The following is a 26,489-nucleotide window of genomic DNA, read 5'->3' as shown; positions in this document are numbered from 1 at the left end:
CAGAGCCCAAACTGCAACCCAGTTAGAGTGGCTGGCCCCTGGGTAAGAATAACATCCCTGGGATGTCATGACTGACCAATCAATCAACCATCATCATAGTATACAAATAATACATTTATAACACTGCTTTCCCCCAAACAGTTTATAATATGTTGTGTTGTCCTAATCAGAAATGAAAACATTTGCATTCAACTAAAAAAAGGACAAGTTGGTTTTACCCAAGAATGTGCTTGAGATGTACTCTGAGACCTGGTTTCCTGACTTGCTAGTCTCTGAGAGCTGGGTTAATTCTCGATTCAGCATCCTTTTAAACTGCAGAACAAGAAAACACACGCTTTGAGAATAAGCACCTCTGTGTTTTAATTATAATACATTCATCCATTTATTTTTCACACAATGCACAGTTGAACCTTTGCATTAGGGGTGGGCGATATGTAAAAAATATCATATCCCGATTTTTTCTGGGGAAATCACGATTCACGATTTTTATCCCGATTTTTTTTTTTTTTTTTTAAGTTGGTTTTTTAAGAATATTTTGCAAATTACAAAGGTACAATACAACCAAACTAATGTCCCCATATAAAAATATACTCTTAGTATGTATGTATAAGAATATTTTAATCAAGTGAAGATTTAATGCAAGTGCTATTCTGCAAAGAAAGAACATTCAACAAGACTTGCATTACAATTACTGTACCATCAAAATGAACATTTGTTTAACAAATCTAACAAATCTTAGTTTAACAAGTCTAACAAATCAGCTTATTAGACATAGATCCTCAGCAACACCTTCAAAAATGTAAATGGCTTATTTTTTAAAAAAGTTAAATAAAGTTAAAATAAAAATATAACTGTCAATGCAATTGCACAGACTTTAGCATAACTCTCAAAATAAACATTGGCTTAGAAAAGAAAAATGAACATACAAAGAGTAAACTACCTTTTGTACTCTGTTAAGTACCATAGATTTTTGTTAAATCAGCCGTTGTAGCGAAAAACTTTACGTTTTGAATTTTATTTTGAATCTTGCTGCGGCACTCTGAAAGCTGTGTAATGGCAGTGGAGGAAAAATATTTGCGGCTGGGTATTTCGTAACGTGGATCTACGACTTTGAACAATCTTTTAAAGCCCTCATTTTCCACAGTCTTTATAGGAATCATGTCTTTGGTCAGGTAAAATGTCACGGCATCAGTTACGTCTTTCCAGCGCTTGCTCGTTCTCTCATACGGAGTTCCTTTGTGATATGTTTCTTTCGTTAGAGTTGTTTGTTTAAGCCTTGTCGTTTCTGGCTGCTTGGTTGTACCTGGTGATGTACTCGCGTGGGGTCCTTTTAAAATTTGACTCTCCGCATATTCTTTCGGGTGCTTTCTCTTGAGGTGGTTAAAAAGGTTCGTTGTGTTGCTATCCGCCGTGCGAATCTTATCATTGCAACATTTGCAATTAACTGTTATTTGCGCTGTGTCTGTTAGCAAAAATCCGAACCATTTCCATATTACAGAAGTTTAATTTTTTTTAAGAACCAACTCTGTGTTTCCCTCCATTGTCACCGACTCTGTCTATCGAACTGCAAAGGATATGACGTGTTGTGCACTTTATATGGCGATACAACGATTCTTCAGAAAAAGTGGATCGTGCAGTAATTTTGATCGTCCACGATCAAATATCGTGTTATCGTACAGCCCTACTTTGCATATCAAACTTTTAATCCACAATTGTATGCTAAATTAAAGGGGCGGTTCACCCAAAAATTTATATTTGGTCATCATTGGTTTTCCTACTATAGATGTCAATAGTTAGCAGTTTCCAACATTTTTCAAAATATCGCACACTTTTGTGTTCAACAGAAGAAGAAAAACTCAACAGCAACAAGTGGAGTGTGAGGAAATGATTACAAAAGGTTTATTTTTGGGAGGACTATGTCTTTTAGAAAACTCAAAAGCTAAAACATCACACATTTAGCTTAAATCTTCTTATGATTTAACATCATGTGAGTAACAAACAACAATGGCTGTATTCATGAAAAAAACCTGTTCAATTTCAACATGCAAACAATATTATTTCAATAAAATATTTACAATAATTACCCATTTTTGTCTTAGTCATTATATTAAAATATAATAACATTGGGTTGGGTTTATTACATTGTTCCTATTTTTACTGTACTATTGATCAAAATAAAACAGCCTTGGTGAGGATAAGTGACTTCTTTCAAAAATTAGCTTAAAAATCCTCAAGCATTTGAATAGTAGCATCTCACTTATCTTCATTATTGATAGCTAAGATTATTTAATTATGGAAAGTGCCTATACAATATTTGATTATTAAAAAAAATCTTCAGGAGAAAGCTTTGCAAAAAATGTCCATTAATACATTTTCTGAATAAAAACATTGCCTGGGATGGACAATCTATTGACATTAGTTTTATACTCAAGACATTAATAAATAAGCTGGTCAGCCTGTGCTATATACCGTATAGCTCAAATCTGAATGCAGCTCAATTCAGCCCTTCATTCAGGCATCCAAGATTGTGGGCTGTACCAAGCAGGAGGAGTTGCCTTTCATCAGTGTTGTGCTATTATGTAATCATACACGAGGTTTCACAATGAAACGCTTCCGATTCAGAAAGCGTGATGTACAGTAAACACACATTGACAGACTGATGTCCTCTAGTTATCATTTTTGCAGGTGTTTTTATTCATTTAACCTTTATAGCTCACTTATGTATTTTTATGTGCATTTTCATTCATCAGTTATTTTTTCAAGAAAATTAATATTTTTACTCATGCATTTACATTATTGTCATCGTTTTATATTTTTTAAATGCTTTTTTAAACTTTCAATTAATCAAAGATAAAAAATAATCATAAAAATAAATCAAGATTATTTATAAAAAATGCCAATACATATGTATACACTGTATGTATTGTATTTATTCGCAAATAATGATTATTAATATTAAATAATCTATATAAATAATATTATTAATCTCTAAATTATAAATTAATACATAATAATCTATATAATGATTAGCAAAGGCATTCAATTTAGCAAAAGTCTTTTTTTTCCTTCAAAATAAATGTCCTTTTGGATTTTCTATGGATATAAAGCATGGATATCTTAAAAAAAAAAACATTATAATGTCCACAAAAAGCAGCAAGCAGCTGTTCCAACATTTACAATAATCAGAAATCCTCACACCAACATGCTGCACCATCCCTGATTTATAGTGTCACTCCTCATCCAATCACATCCCATCCAACTTCACATACAAATTCAATGCAGTAGCAAAGCAAAAGAGCCCCCAAGGCTTACCTGAACATACATCCATGACAGAGAGAGCAAATAATTGACGTCGGGCATTTCAGCAGCAAATGAAGCCTGCTCGAAACTGAAGCTCCCTCTGACCGGTGCACATGCAACAGACACGTTCAGCACTCTGGTCCAGATTGCATGAGCTTCCCACTTCCACAGCAGCCTGACTGTGCAAACCGCATCTGCCATGGGCTGCAGTTGTTTTGGGCTGCGAGCGAGGAGCGAGTCTGCATCTCTGCATGATCCGCATGCTCCGCTCTGCTACCCTGCCTGATTCATGTGTAAACACTGAGATCAGGCTCCACCCTGTGGGCGTGGGTTTATTCTCACCGGCCAATGGGAATAGTTCAGAAGCTGAGGCTGGGTCTGGGGAAGGTGTCTGATTGGCTGTTGGCTTCACAGCACATGCAGGGGCCCGATGGGTGGATATAAGGGGCTGGGGCTGCACCATGTGCACTTGGTTTGAAGATGAAAAAGCTTCAGGAGCCGCTTCATGTGGTGCATGTGTGTGTATGTGTGTGTGTGTGTTGATGGATGTGTTTTCCATTGAAATAAGGAGTGAAATAAATAGATACTCGGTATGAGAGGAGAAAATGTGTAGGTGTGAGGTGTCAAAAATCTATTTTTAATGCTTTATGGCATATTAATGGGATGATCTTTTCTTATTTTCGCTTGGTCATTACATGTCGTGTCAACTTCTAGTGTCAAATATTAACAATTAACACACATGATAACTCTTACATGTATTATTTATACAGTATACTGAATTATATTCAGAGTTTGAGGTCAATAAAATTTTCCGAAGGTAATTAATAACCTAATATTTAAGATGGATTAAATTGGTCAAAGTTGACAGAAAACACATTTACAGTTTCTATTGCCCCCTAAACAAAATATGAGGCAAAAGGATGTGCCCGTTTGTCCGTTTAGAGTTCACACTTAGATAATGCTTGACGATGTTAGCAGGTTTGGCATGCTGTCCCTGAGAACCCTGAGCTCGGAGATAGATGAGCCTAAGACTCCCGCCTGGTCAATCAGGTAGTTCTCGAGACCTCTCCCAATTTGTTTGGCCTATACCTTGATTAATAAGACGGCTCTATAGGAATAGAACGCCAACCCCACAAGTGCATACGCATTAAGTGCTTGTGACTATTACTATTATTTAATTCTCTTGTGTTACATGTCTTTAGACTGTGGGAGGAAAACGGAGTACCCAGGGAAAATCTATACGAACACAGGGAGAACATGTAAACTCCGTACAAAAATGCCGACTGGCTCAGCTAGGGCATGAAACAGCGACCTTCTTACTGTGAGGCAGCAGTGCTAGCCACTGAGCCACTGTGTCGCCCTATCCTACAATTGAGGAGGAGGGAGAAGAGATGGGGGAAGATAGGGAATAAGTTTACACTGGATATTCATGTTAAATTTGGAATAATCTGATTGGCTAGCTAATGATTACTGACAGGGACCAGCTGCGGTCAATCATATCACATGCTCCTCTCAAAATTAGTTTGTGAAACTTCACAAACGTAAAAATAATAAATAAATATAAAGATCCTTCCGCACAATGAAAATGTATTAGTAATAAGGATGTAATTTAAGAAATTTGAATTACAGAAACTAAATAAATGTTAAAATACTTTAAAATTTAAAATATTTATTTTAAAATATAATAAAATTTTACATTATTACAGTACTATTGATCAATGATAATACAGCCTCGGTGAGGATAATGGACTTCTCTCAAAAATGATAATTTAAATAATCAAACATTTAAATGGCAGCATTTCATTCACCTAAGATTATTTAATTATGGCGTGCATATACAATATTTGATTATTTATATTGAAAATTATGAATTATGAATATTATTTTATCAACATTTATTCATTTATTTTCTTTTCAGTTTAGTCCCTTTATTAATCTGGGGTTGCCACAGCGGAATGAACCGCCAACTTATCCAGCACATGTTTTACGCAGCGAATGCCCTTCCAGCTGCAACCCATTACTGGGAAACATTCATACACACTCATACACTACGGCCAGTTTAGCTTACCCAAATCACCTGTACCGCATGTCTTTGGACTTGTTGGGGAAACCGGAGCACTCAGAGGAAACCCACGCAAACACGGGAAGAACATGCAAATTCCACACAGAAACACCAACTGACCCAGCCGAGGCTTGAACCAGCGACTTTCTTGCTGTGAGGCGATTGTGCTACCCACTGCACTACCGTGACGCCCTATTTTATCAACAATAAGTGTAAAAAAGTACTCTACAGAATTATCTACCTTTAAATGTTTTTTAATGATGTATATAAACACACCACTGCAAATGTGTTGACAAAAACGTTCAATTAATATGACTCCATCAAATGCAATACTGCAATGCATCACAATGCATGCACCATTCTATATGAATATATTTCACCTCAACCAGTGTAGGGTAATGGCTGATCATTCAGCAACTACACCAACACTGAAAACACACCAGCATGTGCTCATGTATGCGCTTGAGTGTGCGAATGTGTATCCGCGCTGCACGTGGTTGCCGTGTGGCTGAGCGAATCACACGTCACACAGGCCATGAAATCCCAGCAGGAACGAGGAGAGAGAGAAATTCATCCATGACTCTCCTCTCATTCACATTTTACAGCACACGGTCGGGGGATGGGAGCTATTCACAACATGCATGAATCCCAATCCAAACGAAAATAGAAACCTGACGCATGACCCGCTGCGTGTGTAACTAACCCACGGGCATGCTGAGTATTTGGGTGCTGCTATCAGCAAATGTATTGTGTTAGAAGGCTGTAAGTGCTCAGCCCCACCTCTGGGTGACAATCACAACATCGAGTACTGTTTGTACTTTTATCAGTTCTTTTAATTTTTCTAATGACTTTTTTCTTTTTCTGCAGCCTAAAATGACTGATTTTGAGGTGGCTTTACTCAAGATTTGCAGTAATATTTGTGTCATTTCTTGTGTTGCTTTGAAGTGAGAATATATAAACAATTATACAAGGGTGACACGGTGGCGCAGTGGGTAGTGCTGTCGCTTCACAGCAAGAAGGTCGCTGGTTCGAGCCTCGGATGGGTCAGTTGGTGTTTCTGTGTGGAGCTTGTATGTTCTCCCCGTGTTCGCGTGGGTTTCCTCCGGGTGCTCCGGTTTCCCCCACAGTCCAAAAACATGCGGTATAGGTGAATTGAGTAAGCTCAATCGTCTGTAGTGTATGAGTGTGAATGAGTGTGTATGGATGTTTCCCAGAGATGGGTTGCAGCTGGAAGGGCATCCGCTGCGTAAAACATATGCTGGATAAGTTGGCGGTTCATTCCGCTGTGGCGACCCCAGATTAATAAAGGGACTAAGCCGAAAAGAAAATTAATGAATAAATAATCTTATACAATTTTTATCCTCCTGAAACATGGGGTTCTGTCATTTATATGAAAAGAACACTGAGAAAAAACTTAATTGTTTACCACTTATCCATAATAAACTGTACTATATTTTCTACATAAAAGACTCATGTTGTTCTGTGCATGTACTTGAATTTTTAAAGGTGCAGTACATAAATCTGACATACAAAATTGTATTACAAATAATATTTAAATATTTTAATACAAGAGTTGCTGTGCTGTGAAGTAAAATTTTAAATTGTGCATGGTAAGCATCATCAATGCAACGTGATGCACCGAGATATCGAATTGAATCGAATCGATGGCATGGTAATAACCAAACCGAACCATGAGACCAGTGTAGGTACACACCTCTAATATATATAGTACAATATACTTCAAACTAAATTTGAACTAGCTGAGTGATGGTATACTGTTTTCGAGCACTCCAACACCCTCGGTTGAAGCAGACACTGATTGATGCAAATTGTAGAAAAGATGCGTTGTGATGAGGTGGGCTTCTCGTCCAGTGTATTATATCTACAGAGTCTTTAAAATCAAATTATGAGAGATCGTACAGGTGTGGATACATCCATACCAGATCTGCTACTGGACTCTCAAGTGTATTCATGTGGCTAGTGCGAACCAGTAGGAATCATCGTTGGGAAGGAAACACACGTCAAAGAAGGAGGAGTTCACAACCACCGGTTGCATAATTTGTCACGGATGGTACTGTAGCTAAACGTTGTCCCTCTCCTAAAGTTCACTTTGGTAAGCTGTTTTGAAATGGACTTTGTTCAAAACTACATCATTTCTGTTCATTCTTCCATATCATTTGAAGTATACGGGGCCTTAAGGTTACTTAAGGCTTTATTTTGCAATTGCAGAGTTGTAAACACCTGGTCTGTTTTCTACCTTGTTAGATGCCATCTCGCTGACTGAGTGACGTGTCTTCAGAGTCTCCAGCTGTTCGAGACACCAGTCCAGCTCGTCCAGAGTCTCCACTGCCAACTTTTGAAATGGCTCCTCTGCAAAATACAGCAGCACATTAATATATTCATGACCACTCGTATGAGTCAATGGTCTTTCTACAAGAGTTTATTGTCTAACCTGGTAGGCTTGTCTTGCACATGGATGGTGGGTTGTTTCCTGTAGACTTCCTATAGAGATTTGTGAGATTGAGCACTTGTAAGGCTTTTGAACATATATTTGCTTACTAGGACTGACTTACTTGCTGGGGACGCGGTCTTGCTGATGGGTCAAAACGGCAAAGTTGCTCCGCACAGTCCTCAAGCTGGCAAGGACCTATGAGACAAGAATACATCTTTTAATTTTTTAGCAAAATACTGTAACTTTCTTACAATTTTGTAGTTTAGTATTTTAAAGAAATCATTTAGAAACCATAATTTTTGATTGTACTAATATTTTACATAGGAATATCAAAACGCTCTGAAAAAATGTAAACCTAATCATATAACAAAATCAGTATTTTTAACTCAATTGTTTTATAGAAACTCTATTGTTGTATAAAAAATTGAACAGAATTTAACAAATTGCGAGAAAAATCTTTTTAGCTCATTGACTTTAACAATACATTTGAACTGATGTATAAATTTCAAATTATTTTATGTACATTAGAATGTGTCCTTTTCAGTATTTTAATCTTAAAACTTTGTAAACAATTTATCCACCAAAAAAAACATATATTATACTTACTGTATTTATATTATAAGAAGTACAGCTCAGAATAGGTATGCTAGATTTTTACATAAGTTCATCTCTTATGCTTCATCACAACCCAACAATTATACACCCATATTTTGACCTTTTATTTTCACAAACATTATATGAAACAGTAAGCAGACACTTTAGTTGCAGTAATTTGCATACTGTTTACAAAATATCACTTGTATTTTATTTCACTTGTGTTGTTTATTGTGATGTAAATGCCAACATATCTTAGGCCCATATATTTTATTAGCAATTATAAATATCAATATATACTTTTATATTATATTTGATGTAACAAAATGTTTTAAGTGTGTCTTTTGAAATACTTATGAAGTAACAATAAGTATCTTAAGATATTTTGCTTCTTAAGTGCATTAATGTTTTTCCCATTTAGTTTAACTTATTAATAATAATAATAATAATAATATCAATAATAATAATAATAATAATAATAATAATAAAGCAGGTATCTTTATAAGCAATTTCTGTCAAGTGTCTGGCTTGTCTAAAATTCTGCAGCTCTTTAGGAGTTTTAAAAGGACATGAAGGGTATCTGATTTCCAAAGCCATGCAGATTTCTCATCTGTCAGCATCCATATCGACAAACGTGGTATTGGATTCCTAGCCTGTTTTGTAAATGGAGTACAGCGGTGACGCAAATCCCACGTAAAGCAAGATGCATAAGAGGACCAATCCCAGCAATGCCAAAGGCAGAAAACTCCACTTACACAAAAAACCCACCTCCAAACATTAAGATATCCAACTCTTTCAAATTTATGTGGTATAAAGTCTAACTGAAATGTTCTGCAACAGAGCGGTCATCAGAAACCATGTGATGCATCAAAAAAAACAAACAAAAAAAACACTCAACTACTAACCTGTGCGAATGGTGTAACTATCATGTCTTCTCCATGTCTGTAAAAGAAAAATACATCAACAAATAAAACACAAAAATGACATAAAGGAAAAGACAGCTCTTTAATCTCCTATTAATAAAAGGAGGCACATAAAATAACAGAAGGATCAGTGAAAAAGAGTTTAACTGTGGGGACTTAAGGATGTGGTCGGCTTCAGGTTACAGCGCGGCTTCATTCAAAGGAAAAATACGCTTTTGATTAACATGCAGTTTGGATGGACATAAAAGAAATAAAGCTCAGCATAAGGATGGCACCTCCAATGGGATACCAGAAGTCCTCCATTAAAAGCTTATGGAAACACGTAATAAGAGCCTGGAGCGTTTTCGGGAAGGGTTTGTCATGCACATGTGTTTGAGGAGCAGTGGGAGAGAAGCCGAACTGGGGAACACACTAGGAATTGCGTTTTTATCCATATGTTCCAAAGGTTTTTTGGTGGCATGCGAATCGTTTGTGGTGGTGAAGAATAAACAAGGGAGGCTCTGAGGTTAGACTGGACTTCAGACACTACACTCTTAAAAATAAGGCTTCTTTATAGGCACCGTTTCCAAGGTTCAAGGTTCCATGAAGGACCTTTAACAGACACAGAACTGCATAAAGGTTTCTTTAAAGGGGTCATGAAATGAGAAATCAAATTTCCTGCTCTTTTGACATCACGTTTAATTTTGTCAACAAAAATATGGGCGAAAAAAAAGTGTTGCCTATGGCTTAAAACAAACAGATACTTAACAAGTCTGCAGTGCCAGTAGCATGACTGAGTGATGAATAAACAGCTCAATATCGTTGGTAAAAAAGACGAGATCAAATTTAGTCAAAAAGATAAACACTAACAATAACACTTTACTTGAAGGGGTGTTCATAAGACTGTCATGAAACCTTTAAAATCATGACATGACACGACACGTCATGAATACGAAAGAAATTTTATGCATTCTGTCAATAAGGGCTCTATTTTAACGATCTAGGTGCAAAGTCTAAAGCGCATAGCACAAAAGCATTAAGGGTGTGTCCGAATCCACACTTGTTATTTTAAGGATGCAGTGCATGATCTAACAGTCCTGTGTGTACTAAGCAATGTGTAAGCGTTTAAGGAGCATAACTAACGCACTCTGCACTGGACTTTAGACCAGCTTTCAGATGGTCAATTGCGAAGTCTATTTTGATTTCTCAAAATAGCAACGAGCCAACAATGCGCCTTAACACACCTCCTTTTAGACCAGCACACGCATGAGTCCACAAAGGAGCGCAAATGGTATTGCTATTTAAACAACGTGGCGGGAAAACTAGGGTTGCGGTGGTCTGAAAACAGCAACACATAGCCCTAAATGTTATTTGTTCAGTTATGTCCTTTATGTGCAAAGATCACGTTTGCGATGTCTTCGTTATGATATAACTTGACAAAAACAAATACACACATCATGACCTGTTTTTGTCTTTGTCATGACAACTTAAGTTGTCAAGAAAAAATAATGTTATCAAGACAAAATTACTTGTCATAAATCTGTCATAAACATGATTGTCATGAGGCCATTATAATTCATCATTCAAATGTCTCATTAAAGGTATCAATATTCTGTCAAATAATGTTATAAGTGTCATTAATATTCATTGGAATTCAATGACAAATACAATTAAGAGGTCAAGAAAAATATTAAAGATGCTGTTATAAAATGAATGACACCATTATAATTGCCCTATGACAAACATGTTTATGACAGACTTATGACAAGTTATGTTGTCTTGGTAATTACTGGTAGATTATTTTTGTTTATTTTAAGAGTGAATGACACTTAATGACTGCTGTCATAAGCAAGCATAAAATCTGATTCATTTTCATGACATGCGTCACTTCATGATTATAAAGGTTTTATGACAATCTTATGAACACCCCCTTAAAGTAAGGCTACCATAAAATTGCAAATACAGTTCAAGCCCTTTCAAATATTCTCCACACTTTCATTGCTGAAAAGTTCTTTAAGGAACCCAAATGATTCTTCTATGACATCACTGCAACCCCTCCTTATTTTTAAGAGTGTTGGGAAGAAAACGGGTCTGGATCTTGTAGTGGAGAAATGCGTGATGACCCTTTCAAGAGCAAGTCAATATTTCTCTCTGTCTCCTCTCACCGATTGAGCCAGTTGACTTCCCAGTGCTTCAAACTCTCTTCCCTTTGAAAAGACAAGATTAATTAAGCAACTCTTTCACACTCAAGCAGTTATAGCACCCTATTGGTTTTCATTGGGATGGCATTAACCAGCTTTAAAGTGTTTCAATTTGGACGAATGGCAAGCTGGAAAAATAAACTGTAGGGGAGAAAAAGTAAAAACAAGAATGTGGTGCCCTTTTTCCGACTTTATGTATCCCTGCAAACCAGAGCTGACATGCAAGCATGCTCAGATGGAAAGAACAGCTGGAAATGGTAATAATGAGGAGTTTCTAACCAGAGGCTTGGATTTTCCAAAATGACCAAGCAATATGATTTGATGTAATATGCTATTAAAGTGGTGCGTCTTGGGAGAAGTGTGTTTCAGACATAATCAACCAGCTGTTGGGAGTCACATCTGTTTTGAGGCAAAGGTTTACAGTCCTAATTAACAGAACTCGTCCAGCCACAAAACACTGTAATCAAGTACACACTTTGAAGTGAAACACGTAAAGCTTGCAGTGAGTCAACCTACAGTCCAAGCATAAGAGTTTTGTTTCACCATTGAAACTGATCACTGTGCAAAAGTTTCGAAATGTTTTTATGATCAGCAAGGCTTTGTTTATTTGATCAAGAACATAAATATTATGAAATACCTACAAATTAATATAAAGACTAATGAAAGCTGAAAATTTTGCTGCTTAATGATTGCCTTTGATGTGTTCAAAAGAACAATGTCCATATGTCTATAGTTAAAAAAAATTCAAATGAACTAAACTTAAGAATAAATTAAAATCTACAAAAGAGCATTCTGACAAATTCATGCATAATATTAAGCATTTAGTGCATTTTACTTTACCAGTTACTGACGTCTTCATTATTTAATCTGGTCTTCTAAACTATTAATAATAGCCTTAATTGTTTACATTAGAAAATGGAAATTGAAAAATGGCATAAAACTACCCTGTGCACAATATGCACAATTATTTGATTGTTGATTCAATAAACGTGATTCAGTAATTATTAAATAAACTTTAGTTTTGTATATATATATATATATATATATATATATATATATATATATATATATATATATATATATATATATATAGAGAGAGAGAGAGAGAGAGAGAGAGAGAGAGAGAGAGAAAGAGAGAGAGAGAGAGAGAGAGAGAGAGAGAGAGAGAGAGAGGGAGAGGGAGAGGGAGAGAGAGAGAGAGAGAGAGAGAGAGAGAGAGTTGAAGTCAGAATTATTAGCCCCCATTTGCATTTTTTTTTTCTTTTTTAAATATTTCCCAAATGATGTTTAACAGAGCAATAAAATTTTCACAGTATGTCTGATAATATTTTTTCTTCTGGAGAAAGTCTTTTTTTGTTTCATTTCAGCTAGAATAAAAGCACATTTAAACTTTTTATGAACCGTTTTAAGGTCAAAATTATTAGCAAATTGTTTTTCCGACTGTCTACAGAACAAACCATCATTATACATTAACTTGCCTAATTACTCTAACCTGCCTAGTAAACCTAATTAACCTAGTTAATCCTTTAAATGTCACTTTAAGCTGTATAGAAGTGTCTTGAAAAATATCTAGTCAAATATTATTTACTGTCATCATGACAAAGATAAAAGAAATCAGTTATTAGAAATGAGTTATTAAAACTATTATCTTTAGAAATGTGTTGAAAAAATAAACAGGGGGCTAATAATTGTGACTTTAACTGTATATATGCTGTGTATATGCACAAAAACATCAAGTTATGAGCACATAAGGCAGTTTATATATATATTGATGTTTTTGTGCATAAAATACTTTATGACTCACTTATTTTACTTTTTCATAACTTTTTTGAGTGTCGATTATTGAATACACTAGTTTAATTGTGTTTCATTAATAGATTATTAAATCAGCCTTATTTTTGTTTCTGAAATAATTAATTTAAGTGTTCAGGTAAAATTCTGAAAAAAATCTGATATTAATAAATTATACAGAAATGTAATCTCAGAATTTTCAGACAATGTCTTTGCAGAATAATTGTTTTCATTTCAATAACTTTTGCACAGTTGTGTAAACAAAACAAAGACGATAAAAAAATTAAGTTAAAAAAAGTTTTAAAGGATTGATGTGACTTTTTCTTCTATCCAGAGAGCACGCATTAGTGCAAAGTAATGAATATGATGAGACGTCTTCTTCATGCATCATGTGAGTGAATGAAGATGATACTCACAGCTCACTGGCCGTGGATGAATTTCGAGACATGGCCTTGGGTGAGAGGTCAAAGTCCGAGTCGGAGCGGTACAGGAAAGACTCGCGCCGCTGACTGTGAGGGAAATTTGCCTGCAGCACAAGGCCAGAGCCGGGACTGGCCTGAGAGTCCAGAGGACTGCGGCCCACCGACAGCCCATTCTCCACATCAAAACTGAAAACATAAACACAGAGATAATCAGTTAAAACAAGTCACCGGTGATCATGTATTCAAGGAACACTAGACTTTTTGGGGGGGAAATTTTACAACATTTTACAAGCCACCCAGAGTTGAGTTTGACCAATTTGGAATCCATTCAGCTAATCTCTAGGTCTGGCAGGAGCACTTTTAGCTTAGCATTGATCACTGAATCGGATTAGACCATTAGTCACTAGCCTTGATTTTTATTTTTCACCAGTCTAAGTTGACGATGTAAGAAGAATCAAGCTTTAAATAGGAAAATGATCGAATATTTGGAGTGAGACGCTAATGGTCTAATCCCATTCAATGATTTAAAAGATGATCTAAAATAAGCTCCAACCAGATCTGGAGACCAGCTGAAGAAATAAAAAAAATGGTAAAACTCAACTGTTAAACTCCCTGTAAACTGGAGCTGCAAAATGTGTTCCTTTAACTTTTTTATTGTACTCATATCAGATCAATTATAGCCAGCATCGCTAAATGCTCAGCACACAGACTGTGCCAATGACCTGAACTGGTGGAGAAGGTCATTGAGACCTTGATAAAAATGGTTACACACAAACGCACAGCGGGACTCTTCCTGCGTCAATCCAGACGTAAGCACTAACCTTGCTGGTTAATATGACTGCGCTAGACATACGGTATATTACAGTCTCAGTGATATACTTCAAACTCAGGATACTGTCTCACTAACACCAAGCCAGCAGAATTAGGATCCAACTATTTGGGTTGTAAAAGTATTCATAACTACTACAATTTCTTTTGCATTTGTAGGCATATGTACTGAACAAATGCAATGTTGTGTTAATCACTACAATGTGAAACTTCTAGTATCATATACATCTTAATTTTAATAAACAAATGTAGGGCTTGGCCAAATGGAATGATCACAGTAACAATTTTCATATCACTCGATATCAGTAATTATCACAAATTATAATAAATGTGAAATACTTTGTAATGTTTTGACAATATTTTGGTAGTAGGGAGCGTAAACCTACACTGGTCTCATGGTTCGGTTCAGTTACTATTATCATATCCATCAATTTGGTTCAATTCAGTATTACAGTGCATTGATGATGCTTTCCCTCAACAATTTTTTAATTGTACTCTGCAACGAAAGAACAAAAGTTTGTCTTTTAATACAAGTAGTCAAATATATAAACACTTCCTTCCATTTTTACATGCTCAAAACAAACACTTCTTAATGTATCAAACAAAACTCTATTACAGGCACGGAAGACAACAGGAGCATTTAGAGCTAAAACAATAGTAAATAGTAATCCCGATTGCTTTTTTAAAACTGTTGAGCGTGTTCTTAAACACCTGTGATTGGCCATTTTGTTTATGCACTGAGCAAAAATGTCAAAAATTAGTCTTAATTTCTGCTGCGACATTCAGATGGTAGGGTCAGAATTTGGTGTCAACAACATGAAAGGTTCAGGCTGGTAGTGGTGGTGTAATGGTGTGGGGGACATTTTCTTGGCACACTTTGGGCTCATTAGTACCAATTGAGGATCGTGTCAACACCACAGCCTACTGGAGTATTATTGCTGACCATGTCTGTCCATTTATGATCACAGTGTACCCATCTTCTGATGGCTACTTCCAGCAGGATAATGCACACAGACTGGTTTCTTGAACATGACAATACATTCACTGTAATCAAATGGCCTCCACAGTCACCAGAAGTCAATCCAATAGAGCACCTTTGGGATGTGGTGGAATGGGAGATTTGCATCATGTTTGTGCAGCTGACAAATCTGTAGCAACTGCGTGATGCTGTTATGTCAATGTGGACCAAAATCTCTGAGGAATATTTCCAGCACCTTTTTGAATCTATGCCAAGAAGGATTAAGGCAGTTCTGAAAGGAAAATGGGGTCCAACCCTGTACTAGTAAAGTGTATCTAATAAAGTCGCCGGTCAGTGTAGATCACAGTCTAGAAGATCAAAGATCACTGTATTATTAGTTATAGCATGAAATTAACCTGGCTAAACATTGTCTTTTGTGTACAATCAAAAATACACTGAAAGTCAATGTACACCGAAAATGTTTAACTACCAACACTCTTATATTCTAGACTGTAAAAAACAGAAAGAAATTCATACTTGTCCTGAATAACAAAGGGTGAGTAAACAAAGACAGATTTTTAATATCTGGCTAAATTCCTTTTAATGATACTACATACAACAACACAAGCAGACTACGAAAGCTCAGAATTGGACCACATTTGACAGACAGAGAGCCAGTGAGTCTGTTATTGTGAAAGTGAATGAGAAAGATGCATTGAGATTTGGTGAGCCGGTGCGAGCGCGGTAAATGTGTGCGTCTCTGTGACAGATTGAGGTTTTGTGGAGCGAGTAAGACCTCCTGAGACTCAGAGATCTGAATGGGCTTCGCTCTTCAAGGTCAATGTGATGCAGGAATGCGGAGCTATAAATAGCCTCGGCTCATTGACGTGGAAGCATGTGAGTGGGCTAAAAATAGCCTCCGCAGGTAAAGTCAATTTACAATCAGACTGGCAGAGAATTGATACACACCATATATGGTGATTTCATTCCTCTGGTGCTCGGTCCGCTTGATAATCTACTGCTAATGAGGAACTTGTGCGTTTTAGGTAAGTGTGAAGGAGAGAAACAACAGTGCAAGCCAAAGGTTGCTTTTTCTTTTATTTTTAGGAGAGCAAGATATGTACTCAACATATCTATCTTAAGATTCAACTAACTGTTTTGAATTTAATGTTAATTTTAAAATGTACTAACTGTTAATATTTTGCTTTGATTTGTTTCATTTTAGACAGTCAGCAAGAGAAAAAAGAAATTTTTAGCAAAGGTTAGGTTGTGAAAAATTGTACAGCAACCCAGAACTACTTGAGAACAGAAAGAAGGAAAGAGAGGGGTTAGATTTGGAGATGTAGATCAGCAGGTGTAATTACTGAAAAATAACTCTACAGTGTTAGGAAATAGTCATTTAAGTTAATAATTTAGTTTTAATCTGAGCACACAGTGTACAAATGCACACACGAGCGCACGCACACACAAACGATGCTGAAAAAAGTGCATAAGGGGTGACACTAAGTGTGAAAAACAAACACACTGCATCATACAAAGTTAAGCCTTTTGTGTCGTCTCTTTTTAGCTATATGTAGTTTTTACTGTAATTAAAATACAAAAAACACTTCAAGTCACCTTGTCAAACGATAAATATTGAAACCCATTCAGAAACAAGTAAGGAATTGACAAGCAGCATTGTAGAGATAGTAATACTAGAACCTAGTGGTTATATAAAGGTATCCTTTTTTTTTTTAAGACCAGATGGTGTATTGTTTTTAAGATTTATTTTTGGCTATTTTGCCTTTATTAGATAGGACAGTATTTTAGGACAGGAAGCGAAGTTGGAGAGAGAGAGAGGGGGGTAGGGTAGGGAAATGTCATCGAGCCGGGATTCGAACTCGCGACGTCCTGACGTGCTACTGCACCATATGTCGACACGCTAACCACTAGGCTATTGCGCCGACTTGTTTTTGTTTTTAAATGGCAGTTTCTATTTTACCTGGGAATTGGACTGCAAGAAAGAGGCGTAACTAATGAGGGGGCGTAACTTGTAGTAAGTTAGAGAGGCGTAACTTGCAGTTATCGAGATCCCATTGAACCATGCAAGATATCACAACGAGATGTTGGCAAGATGGCGGAAAAACTTACATTTTTAGCAAATGTTTTCATGAGTTTTCTCCAAATTTATCCACAACCTAGTCATTTGAAATATTATATTAATTCATTAAGCAACTCGCTGACTTCTTCGAGTGCATCAAGTATGAAAGCCTCCACAAATCGTGGCTGTACGTTAATATCTATGATAATTGGGTTTTGGTGTGGAGTAGTTGTAGACGTTAAAAACTGATGTACATTGACATCTTGCCGCCGACAGAAGTTTTGACATGTAGGTCTCGATAACTTCAAGTTACACCTCTACTTCAAGTTACAACCCCTGCACGTTATGCCCCTGTTATGCAGTCCGCAGACAGACACTACTTGGAAATACTGCACTTAATTAAACATAATTAAGAAAAAAAATGGCAAAAATGCCATTGTACTCCCGTTTCCCCCACAGTACAAATACATGCGGTGTAAATGAATTGGTTAAGCTAAAATTGTCCGTGTAAGTGTGTGAATGAGATTTGGGTGCAGCTGGAAGGGCATCCGCTGCGTAAAACATGAGCTTGATAAGTTGGCGGTTCATTCTGCTGTGGCGACCCCTTATTAATAAAGGGACTAAGCCGAAAAGAAAATGAATGAAAATTTGAAAAATGCCAAAAATATCAAACAATATAAATATCAAATTGATTAAATTAACTAAAAAAAACAGTTGGTACTTTACAGGTGTTCACCTCTTTTTGACTGGCTAAGACCACAAGTTTAATTCCCAAATAAGGGACACCAGAGGGTTAAAGCTGTACCAGAGACCACACCATAGCGAGGATGATCATTTACTTCAGTTTATTGAAGCAAATGGAATTTTTTCTTTGAAATTAAATTTTGTTTCTAAAGCCCTAAAAATAAAACAGACTTGAAATTCAATGTTTTTTTTTTTTTTGTATATTAAATGTTTTTAACAACATCTCATACATAGTATACTTGAAATCAATGTTGAAATAATTAACCTAATTTCTAGAACCTATTTATTATTACCGCAACCATTGTTCATTAAGTGTCATTTTATTTATTTATTATTTATTGTTTGCTTTTCAATGCATGTGCATAATCTACAAATTATGTCCGTTCAGGTTAGCTACATCATTTTGAAAATACATCAGGTTTTATCAAAGTATATAAAAAAAACAGTTGTCAGTTGTGTAAGGTGTTTCGGTAATGAGAAAAAAAAACAATCAAAATAAAAAACCCTGTTAATTTAAAAATAAATGTTATTTCAGAATATCAAGTAACTCAAGTATTATATATGTTATATATATATTTTTTTATAAAATACAATTAAATATTTGATGAAAATATTAATGATTATTAATGTTATTATTAATGTTGAGCATACTTTTTTCTTGAAATGTCTATCACATATCTTCACAATCATAATATATGTTTTTATTCATGTTTAACTTATTAATTTTTTGCAGTGCTGTTGCTATTAATACTATTATTATTATTACTAAGTATTATTATTAAACACAGTTTAACATCAATATTTAAAATGAATATGAAAACTTTTCCACTTTTAACAACCTGCAAAATCTACCTCCATTACAAAGACCACATATGAATTCATAAGTTGAATGAACCGCAATCTGCATCCACACGTTCTCATTCACATTTCTCTCCCAGATGTTGCATGAGGACAAGACGGATGTCTCTTACACTACATTACATAATCAAACCTATACACCCTACACTTACATACCCTCATAGAGGAGCGAGAGACATATAAATACACAGAGAGAGAGAGAGAGAGAGAGAGAGAGAGAGAGAGAGAGAGAGAGAGAGAGAGAGAGAGAGAGAGAGAGAGAGAGAGAAACCAAAACACCAAATCACATACACACCACCACATTACTACTGTACGTCCGGCATGAGGGGACTCCTAAAATACCTGTGCTCGGGGCAGAGATTGTCGTTTCCGCTCGATTTCTGCTCGCGTAGCTCATCTTTTACTGCTGGGTCTCCTATGTGTCCCTGTGGAGACTCAGAGCGAGGCGCTGCAGCTATAAATAGAGATGGAGCTGAGCAGAAGTGCTATATTTAGAGCTGCAGGTATTGCCTCACATTCTTCCCCCATTCATGAATATTTATGGAGTTTTCTGATGCGCTATTTTTAGCCTGCACGTCTATATCCAACCACCCACACATTTCCATGTTGCTGCTTTAAGACATCCTTCGTCAACAGGAATTTCATCACTATGGTGAAGCTGGGATTTTAATGTCGTTTTTATATTGCGTTCGCAAGCAGTGGATTAAGTAAGTGGATTAATCAGTTTGTGGTAGGATTTTATCAAAATTGTAATTATCTCTGTTGTACGAGCGCACTGATTATTACAGAATGAATGCACATGCTATAAATAAATGTACACATTGTGAATGAAAATCAGTGTTTGTCTCAAAGGTGAGATGGAAAGGTGGAAATAAAGGGCAAGTTCTTTAAGTAAGCATTAAATAGCTAAATAATTTACAAACAATTATAAATATACACAGTATTTATTTTATTATTATTCATTCATTAATTTTCTTTTCAGCTTAGTTCCTTTATTAATCTGGGGTCGCCACAGCAGAATGAACCACCAACTTATCCTGCACATGTTTTACGCAGCGGATGTCCTTCCAGCCGCAACCCATCTCAGGGAAACATCCATACACACTCAATTTAGCCTACCCAATTCACCTGAACACATGTCTTTGGACTGTGGGGGAACACACAGAAACACCAACTGACCCAGATGAGGCTTGAACCAGCGACCTTCTTGCTGCGAGGCAACAGCACTACCTACTGCGCCACTGCACCGCCTTTATTATTTTTATTATGAATAATTATGTTATTATATATATATATATATATATATATATATATATATATATATATATATATATATATATATATATATATATATATATATATATATATACACTATTATATACACTATTGCTACTACTAATATAATATTTTAATAATAATAATAATAATATTACAATGAAAGACCTGTATATAAAATAAAATACCCCTTGTTTAAACATTGTTATTATTATAGTAGTACTAGTAAAGGTAATAATAATGATAATAATAATAATAATAATAATAATAATAAATAAATAATGTTACAAAGATATATATGTAGGGTAAATATATTTAGTAAATGTAATAATAAATTAGTTTATAAAATTATAATAATTTGATATTTCATATAATTTGATATGAATAATTGATATTTTAAAAAACAAATTATATATAATGACAATGATAGATTATTAAAATAATATGATATATATAGTTGAAGTCAGAATTATTAGCCCCCATTTACATTTTTTTTTCTTTTTTAAATATTTCCCAAATGATGTTTAACAGAGCAAGGAAATTTTCACAGTATGTCTGATAATATTTTTTCTTCTGGAGAAAGTCTTTTTTGCTTTATTTCAGCTAATTAATTAAATTAAAAGCAATTAATTAATTAATTAATTAAAAGCAGTTTTTCATTTTTTAAAAACCATTTTAAGGTCAAAATTATTAGCCCCTTTTAGCTTTTTTTTTCCCATATAGTCTACAGAACAAAACATCGTTATAAAATAACTTGCCTAATTACCCTAACCTGGCTAATTAACCAAATTAACCTAGTCAAGCCTTTAAATGTCTGGGGGGCTAATAATTCATGAAGGCTAATAATTCTGACTTAAACTGTATATATTTATAATCAATTCATCTCAATTTTCTGTTACAATTTTTTTCACAAATCTGTTGTAAAAAAGTACAGATGCTTGTTCTTGCACAGTATTCTCTTCATAGAAGATGTGCTTTATTTTGAGTGAACTACGCCTTTAACAGTGTCTGCACTGATGACAAAAAGTCTGCGTCAGAGAATAGTGAGTACAGACTGCTGCTGGCGGCGCTGTGGAGATAAATGGCTGTTTCTCTGGGAAAAGGACGCCTCCTGTGGCTCATGACAGAATAAGCTTGAATGAAGCTGGACTTTTTCAGTCAAGACAGCCACAATATAGCAAGTACAGAAGACAGTTTGATCCTTAAGGCACAAGGTGAATAATGATAATAAATATAAAATAAATCAATAATACTTTAACCTATAGTCATACTTTTAGTTGCCATGTGCCCATAGAATCATATAGTTTTATTAATTTTGAAATAATAATAAAAATATGAGAATTGTTGTTTAACAATTATTTTAAAATATTAAAGGCATTATAACTATGAATAACAATAATATTTTAATCAATAATATATATTTTTATGTATTCTTAAATAATAATTTTAATATTAAAATAGCAATAATGAAAATTATTTTTAACAAAAAGATTAAAAAAATTGATTATATTTAAAAAATAAATTCAAATACATTATTTATAATAATTACTGTGTTTTAAAAAATAATTCATCTAAAATAATTGTTGTTTATTATTAAACGTGAAATTAAAATATCATATTTTATATTAAATTTTTTCTTCTTATTTTATCATCATCATCCTCATATAGAATTAAAAAGGCACTGTAAACATTAAAAAAAAGTATTAAGGGCAAGTTCTTTAAGTAAGCATTAAAACTATTTTACACAAAAAAAGCTTTCTGTTTTGCATTACTGTTCTCAGTCATTTATGACTTTCAAAATTCTTTCGACCTCAAAGCAGACCATCCAGGTAATTGTGGAAGCTTTCTTAGAATTACTCGGGCATATTTCTGTCTGGGATATAAGTCTGACACAGTATCCGTACTGTCACTTAAATAACATTTTACACCCTCGTCTCCAGATCAGCTTATCACTGCTTTCGAGAACAGGCTGAAACTGATTCTAAGTGAAGACCATCTCGCCACAGAGCCTTTCACACATTTACAGCCTGAAGAGTAAAAGCGCTGTCACTGAACCCTCCGCGGTGCTCTGATATGCTGCATGTTGAGTGTCAGTATCTGAACACTTGATAGCCAGCCTGCGTCATGAGACGTCAGCCCAAACCCGGGCACATTACACAACTCACCCAGACCAGCCCAATCCACCATCACTAGTCACAACAGAAAAAAAAACGGCTCCACGTCCAGCCCTTTGTTTGTTTATATGCTTCCACACAGCACTTAATGTGCACACAGCAAAGAACAGAGGCTGAGTGGCCGGTTCATGTGAATCTCATGTAGTCGTTGAGTCTCGTATAGTTGAATAACCAGTCCACTGGGACGCCGCCAGAAGGCTGTTCATCCTGTTCCTCTCTCCATTGTTTCTAATCAACAAGAGAAATATGACATTTAAGAGAGACTCAACGTCACATGACGTCAATGAACACCCAGGGGCCCAGGCATACATGAACACACCACAGGAGATTTACAAGACAGCTGCTGCCTTACAAAACACACAGCCAGAGTCCAACATCTGAAGCCAGAGACGCGGCTTATGTGCACCTGTCGATTTTGAGATTTTGAGATATTTGGATTTCCATAAAGTCTTTTTCTTTTCAGTCTAATGGAAAGAAAACACCTAAAATATACTTTAAGCCTTTCTATTAGTGAAGTTTAAATTTTAAACTAATTTCGAGAGGAGCATGTGCTCATGATTGACCCAGCTGGTCCACATTGGCTAATCATGATCCTCCAATCAAAGGACCCCAAGTCACTATATATATCCTCATTTCCTCTTTACAACTATCTTCGTCTGGAAGAAACCCCCCCCCTCCCCTTCCACCTTTATCCAGAATGGGTGGCACGGCGGCTCAGTGACTAGCACTGTTGTCTCACAGCAAGAATACCAATGGCGTTGGGTCTTCACTGGGCCATCTGGTGTTCCTGTGCGGAGTTTGCATGTTCTCCCCGTGTCCGCGTGGGTTTTCCCCGGGTTCCCTGGTTTCCTCCCACCATCCAAATGTGCTCTATATTATAGATAAAATAAGCCTAAATCTTTTTTCTTATGTCTTACTGTCAGGAAGTTCACCTTGGCCTCAGCAGCGGGGGAGTTTCAGATCGACCTGAGCTCAGTCTCCCCTCGCCCTGTGAAAGGAGGGAGCCCTGGGCTCGAGGATACCTTGAGCTCAGGGCTCTCTCCCGGGACAGCACGCCAAACAAGCTATGTATAAATCGTGAGCTAAGTGTGAACTCTTGAATTAGACTTTATCAGTTTGTGTCTGTAGACTTCAATTACAATACATATTTTTAAATCTCCACTTTAGCAGCACTTGCTCCCTTATACATACATTTATGAAACTTCCATCAGTAAAAACCTCTGGCTCTAAAATGTCAAGAAAAAATGAAACAACAATTTTAACCTGAGTGATTCGAATGTTTTGCTAGACCTGTATGCAAATCAGCACCTATTGGATTAAATAATGACTCATTTGCATATTTAAACATAACATTTAAGTTAAAAATGTTTGCAATTCTATAGGTAAGCATTCAGCTGAGGTATGAAGGTATTTCCCAGATACACCTAGTTAAAAAACATCTGAACTTTTCCAAATACCTCGAGCACACCGCGATTCATGTGAGTAGAACTAACCGATCTGCTTCACACTTTATATGGAATATACACATTTCAGTAACGACAGACTAATTACCTCAGACAAACACAGAGCACACAAACACCGCAGTGCTTTTTACATTTCTCCATAAACTTGCATCGGAGCTGCAGCAATGGTTTGTCCGTTTGTCATCCTCTGAGAAAACGGTTGATGTTCGCCTAGTTACGAGAGACGCCATGGGAGCGCAAGCAAAAACACACTGAAATGGTGAAGGAAACCATGCACTCGCGCTTCAGGTCAGAATAACAACACACGCAAAAATGAGTGAAGTATAGCAGCAGTGAGAAGATTATAAAAAAAAAGATGTCTGTAAAGATGTCGCCAGAGTTACTTTTTAGTTTCTTTTCTTGATCATCCCAGCCACTAGCATCCCATCTGAAAGAGTTTTTAGCATAGGGGGTAATGTAGTCATTCAGCTTCACAATTTGTAATGTGTTTGAACAATAATGGTAAGTTTCTTTACTTGAAAGCTCAGATTTGATTATTATAATTAGTTTTGTTTACAGAGTTTGAGGTTTATTGTATCTTTATTATTCACACTTTACAGATGTTGATCTACCTTTACCATTGCACACATGTATTTATCAAGTTTCTCGACTCTCTTTAACACTTATGTTTATTTTATTATAAAGAGATCAGATATTTAGTTTAAATATTTTTGACTATTAAAACTATTTGCCTTAGTAATGTTGGTAAATTAAATAAATTGGTTAAATAATAATTAAAAAATCCTAATATTCCTAAATTAATTGTTAAAATATTCAATAATTATCGATACAGAATGATATGAAACGTGATACCATGATAATTTAACACTCCTCATCCAGGCATTTTATTAGATTTCAGAAACACAATCTCTCTTCATACTATAGAGCCTAAAACAATACATGACCATTCACGCTCAATGGGTATGCAGATATTTTGCTGCCAACCATACTTGCAGTGTGTACTGTAGGTCTATACTGAAAACTAAAATAGCATTTTCAAAACACTCTGTTTTCATTGGTCGAAGATGACAGAGCATTGTGCATGCCAGTCGTAACCTATAACAAACATTGTGTGTTGTATATGAAAACACATTTGTATAAATGGCACCTTGTGCTGGGTTTACATCAGACATGAAGATCTGTGTCACTTGCTCTGGTTTACTCACTAGGGACGCAAGGATTAAAGAGCCCTTATTATGCAATAAAAAGGGTCATATTTTGGTTTTGGGAGTCTCCAACGACAGGCTGATATACAAGTAAGGTCAAAAAACACTTGTCTTATAATATGCATTTATTTTTACCTAATTATTCCAACGACTTCCATAGGATTAGTTCAGCGATTCATTTGTTCCCAAACCCTTCCTTAGCGCGATGTGTCTGTTGCGATTGGTCGACTGTGTTCAGCGCAAGACAGAGAGAAATGCCCACCACGGCTTATCAACAATTTTTAGGTAACATATAGTGCAGACAGTATGTGTGAACTAGGTATGGGCCAGTATAAGTTTCTGACAGATTGATAACCTTGAATAAAAATATCACGGTTACACAGTCTCACAGTATTGTGATTACTGCTCTAAAATATATTCAATTAAAAAGTCTGGGTAGAAAAACTAAAACTTTTTCCCCTTTGTAAACATTAGATAAAATTTTTTGAAAGATTTATAATATTTTGGAAAAGTAAACATGTCAGGCTAAATAATTCAAATGAATCGTTAACTTCTGCTGTCTTCATTAGTTTAAAAAACACAGATTTCTTTACAATTTAAAACGGCATCTTTGGATATTTTTTTCTGCTGAAGAATCTGTTGTCGTAAAAACAAAACAAAACAAAAAAAGTTAATAAAATCTTACACATACCTACGATGAAATGGTATTACATAAAAATTTGACGGTTTAAAAACTCTGACTTTTCCAAACAGCTGTATACCTTGAAAACCGTTATCGTTCCATGTCTAGTGTGAACCCAATGCAGGAGTGCATTAAAGCAATGCAGTTTAACACCAGCATATTTCTCTATTCTTAACCATAAGTAACAATGACACACATTCAGTATTAATCCACACTATTTTGAAACTTGACCGCTGCAAGTGTGTAGGAACAGCTGATGGGGATCATAACAACGACTAACGGCAGTAGATCGCGAGCTCACAAAGGTGTTTAAATCCGTAAACAAATCGCCATGCGTCGCGTTTTCAACGTGGTTTTAGACGCGATATGAGAATATAAAAAGTTAACCATATATTGTACAAGCGGTTACAACTAACAAAACACAATTATTCCGTATCAACGTCACGCTGGCACAGCTTAAGACTCATTACCACGACGATTCATTTAAACTACTATGAG

At 35.6% G+C, this 26,489-nt stretch overlaps 1 protein-coding gene across 5 annotated transcripts in view; it reads right to left on the bottom strand.

Annotated features, from left to right (window-relative positions):
• pde4ca (phosphodiesterase 4C, cAMP-specific a) overlaps nucleotides 1-26,489 on the bottom strand; it is an 84,163-nt gene that overhangs the window by 16,295 nt on the left and 41,379 nt on the right. For 3 of the 5 annotated variants that reach the window (XM_056475786.1, XM_056475802.1, XM_056475818.1), the window contains exons 2-8: nucleotides 13,719-13,910; nucleotides 11,476-11,517; nucleotides 9,314-9,350; nucleotides 7,936-8,009; nucleotides 7,815-7,864; nucleotides 7,620-7,732; nucleotides 219-312 (exon numbers count right to left, since the gene is read on the bottom strand). In XM_056475786.1, the coding sequence (XP_056331761.1) occupies nucleotides 219-312; nucleotides 7,620-7,732; nucleotides 7,815-7,864; nucleotides 7,936-8,009; nucleotides 9,314-9,350; nucleotides 11,476-11,517; nucleotides 13,719-13,910 (602 nt within the window). The remainder of the gene's footprint in view (nucleotides 1-218; nucleotides 313-7,619; nucleotides 7,733-7,814; nucleotides 7,865-7,935; nucleotides 8,010-9,313; nucleotides 9,351-11,475; nucleotides 11,518-13,718; nucleotides 13,911-26,489) is intronic. The other 2 variants (XM_056475793.1, XM_056475809.1) reach the window with 1 other exon arrangement.

Source organism: Danio aesculapii, chromosome 2 (genome assembly GCF_903798145.1).
Source record: "Danio aesculapii chromosome 2, fDanAes4.1, whole genome shotgun sequence".
NCBI lineage: Eukaryota > Metazoa > Chordata > Actinopteri > Cypriniformes > Danionidae > Danio > Danio aesculapii.
This window is presented reverse-complemented; position numbering and strand designations above follow the sequence as displayed.